Source organism: Gavialis gangeticus, unplaced genomic scaffold (assembly GCF_001723915.1).
Source record: "Gavialis gangeticus isolate Ggan-Ray unplaced genomic scaffold, GavGan_comp1, whole genome shotgun sequence".
NCBI classification, from domain to species: Eukaryota; Metazoa; Chordata; order Crocodylia; family Gavialidae; genus Gavialis; species Gavialis gangeticus.
In genome coordinates, this window is record NW_017729028.1 from 28117872 (window position 1) to 28120411 (window position 2540).

Sequence of the window (2540 nt, forward strand, 5' to 3'; positions counted from 1 at the left end):
TTTGGGGTTTTTTGTTGTTCTCCCGCCCTGGCGGGGGGTCGGGCTAGAAGATCTACTAGGTCCCTTCCGACCCTTAATCTATGAATCTATGAATCTATGAAAACCTCCCCACAGCTCCTGCCTCCCACCCTCTCAGGGCCTGACTCACTGAACCCAGCCAGGCGATGTGGCCCTCCGTGCTGCAGGTGCCTCCAGCAGGATGCCTGCAGTATAGGCATGGTGTTCCTTTGCTCAGGCAGCTTTCTTCCCTGGCCTGGGCCCCATGGGTATTGCTTAGGATGGGACGTGTCCCTTCCAGACTCAGAACTCAGGGCAGCAGGCCCATGTAGTGTGGACACCTGCATGGTGCCCTTCAGACCAAGCTATGGCCAGGGTCTCCTCCCGCTGTGGAGTAGGGCTGTGCTCATGCAGCAGGAAGTCTGAGGGCACATTGGTGGCCCCTGCAGTGTCAGTGGCCCAGATGGCTTGTGACCCCCGTACACTCCACAGGTGCTTTGCAGCCCTGGGCTGTGTGGCAAAGGCTCACTTCCTGCACGAGACCAATGCTATCGCAGATGAAGCTGCCAAGGAACATGTGAGTTGCACCATGCAGATGCCCCTGTGTGTACCTCTGCACCTGTTCTCCAGCATGCATGTGCCTCGCCGTCACACCCCCATCCTGTGTCTGCCTTGCTCCTGCTGCTGCACCTCCTGGACTGCATGTGCTCTATGCCCATACCCCCAGCTTCTGTGTCCCCTGCGCCCGCACTCTCCAACCTACATGCCCTGCTTTAGCGCTGGACAGCATGGAGAATAAGAGCATAAGAACTGCCATGGACTGGATCAGGCCACACATCCATCTTGCTCTGTGTCCTGTATCACCTGGCAGCAGAGTGGAAGCTGGAAGGGAGAGTGACAGGGTCTGAGTAGGGCTTTTTTCCCCTGTTTCTCTCTCCTTCACAGACTCCAGCATTTAGGGTCCAGGTAGATCTGAGTCAGAGGCTGTGCCCCTCACTCCCTGCTCAATAGCGACTGAAGTCCCTTTTCTCCGAGCATGTGTCCAGTCCCTTGTGAATCTGTCTGAACTCTCAGCTCCCTCCACATCTGATGGCCATGAGCTCAACCCTTTAATGTCACCCTTGGAAAAAGAACTGCTTGGTGTTGGTTTTAAACTTACTCTCTGCTAGTTTTATGCTGTGGCCCCTTGTTCTTGTCTGGTGAGAGACAGGAGAGAATAAATCCCTAGTGAATTTCTTCTCCCTATTTAGTATGTTGTAGATCCTTCTCCTGTCCCCCCTCAAGTGTCTCTTTTCTAAACCAAACAGGCCTGACCTCATTTGTCTCTCCTCGTATGGAAGCGCCTCCATGCCATGAATCACCCTTGCTTCCCTTCTTTGCAACATCTCTAGTTTTCCTATGTCCTTTTGGAGGTGTGGGGACCAGACCTGGGCACAGAATGTGCCCTGGCCGAGCCCCAGCCACATGGGAACAACCCTCTGTGCCCTTCCCCCAGACCTTTCTGCTCCCCCTGCATGCCATCTCCCACCCACTCTGCTCAACCTCTGTTGTATGGTGCCTGTGCCTTCTCCACTGTGCCGCCTTGCCACAGAGGGTCCCAGGCTGCTGCCCTGCTCACTCTCTCCCCACCTCCGTGGCTCCTGTCCAAAGCCACTTCTCCCCCATCTAGTCTGAGCTGTGCTGTCGGTCTTGCAGGGGGGGGATGGCACAGACTACTATGAGGTGCGTGCCCGCCTGGCCATGCTGGAGAAGAACTACAAGCTGGCCGAGATGATCTTCCTGGAGCAGGTGGGTGGTGGGATCAGCCTGAGCAGGGGCTGCTCCCAGCTGGAGGGGAAGCAGGGCTGGTCTGGGCAGGGGGTCGCAGAGCTTATGTGCAGCTGCCCCTTGTAGCAGGTGCCCCCACAGGCTCTAGCTATGGGGGCTGAGGAGGGGAGCCTGGCACACGGTGACACTGCATGATCTGTGCCTAGAACGCCGTGGAAGAGGCCATGGACATGTACCAGGAGCTGCATATGTGGGACGAGTGCATCATAGTGGCCGAAGCCAAGGTATGGAGCATACCAGCATCTGGCAGATCATGTGGAAGCTGTGGGTAACTTGTACCGGCCCAAGCCTCCCAATCTGACCAGGGTATTCCAGCTCCATCCCAGGGGGATGAGTGCAAAAGAGCCTGGGGGCCACTAGCACATGCTGGGGCTCTGCATGATGGGTCAGGGAGCCATGGCCACAGGGTGGGGGCAGAGCTGGGAGCTGGGGAAGGGAATGAGGGCCAGGGTGGGGGAGGCTGGGGCTCCTGCAGGTTTGGTTGTGGGACTGGAAGCAATGGCCCCGGGTTTCTGCAGCTGCTGCAGCCTTGGAGATTCAGGAGCAGTGAGGAGGCTGCCAGGGGCACAGGGAACTGGAGAGCAGCTCTGGGCTACAGGCCTGGCCAGTGGGGAGACACCCAGGGATGTGGTTTTGGGGATTGGACATGGGGCTGGGGCCTGGAAGGGGCAGACATAGAAAAGGGATCATAGGGCAGAGAAAAAGGCTGCCTGGAG

At 57.6% G+C, this 2540-nt stretch overlaps 1 protein-coding gene across 1 annotated transcript in view; it reads left to right on the top strand.

Annotated features, from left to right (window-relative positions):
* IFT172 (intraflagellar transport 172) overlaps window positions 1–2540 on the top strand; it is a 79348-nt gene that overhangs the window by 46988 nt on the left and 29820 nt on the right. The window contains exons 19-21 of the mRNA XM_019520680.1: window positions 490–574; window positions 1693–1785; window positions 1971–2048. Of these exons, the coding sequence (XP_019376225.1) occupies window positions 490–574; window positions 1693–1785; window positions 1971–2048 (256 nt within the window). The remainder of the gene's footprint in view (window positions 1–489; window positions 575–1692; window positions 1786–1970; window positions 2049–2540) is intronic.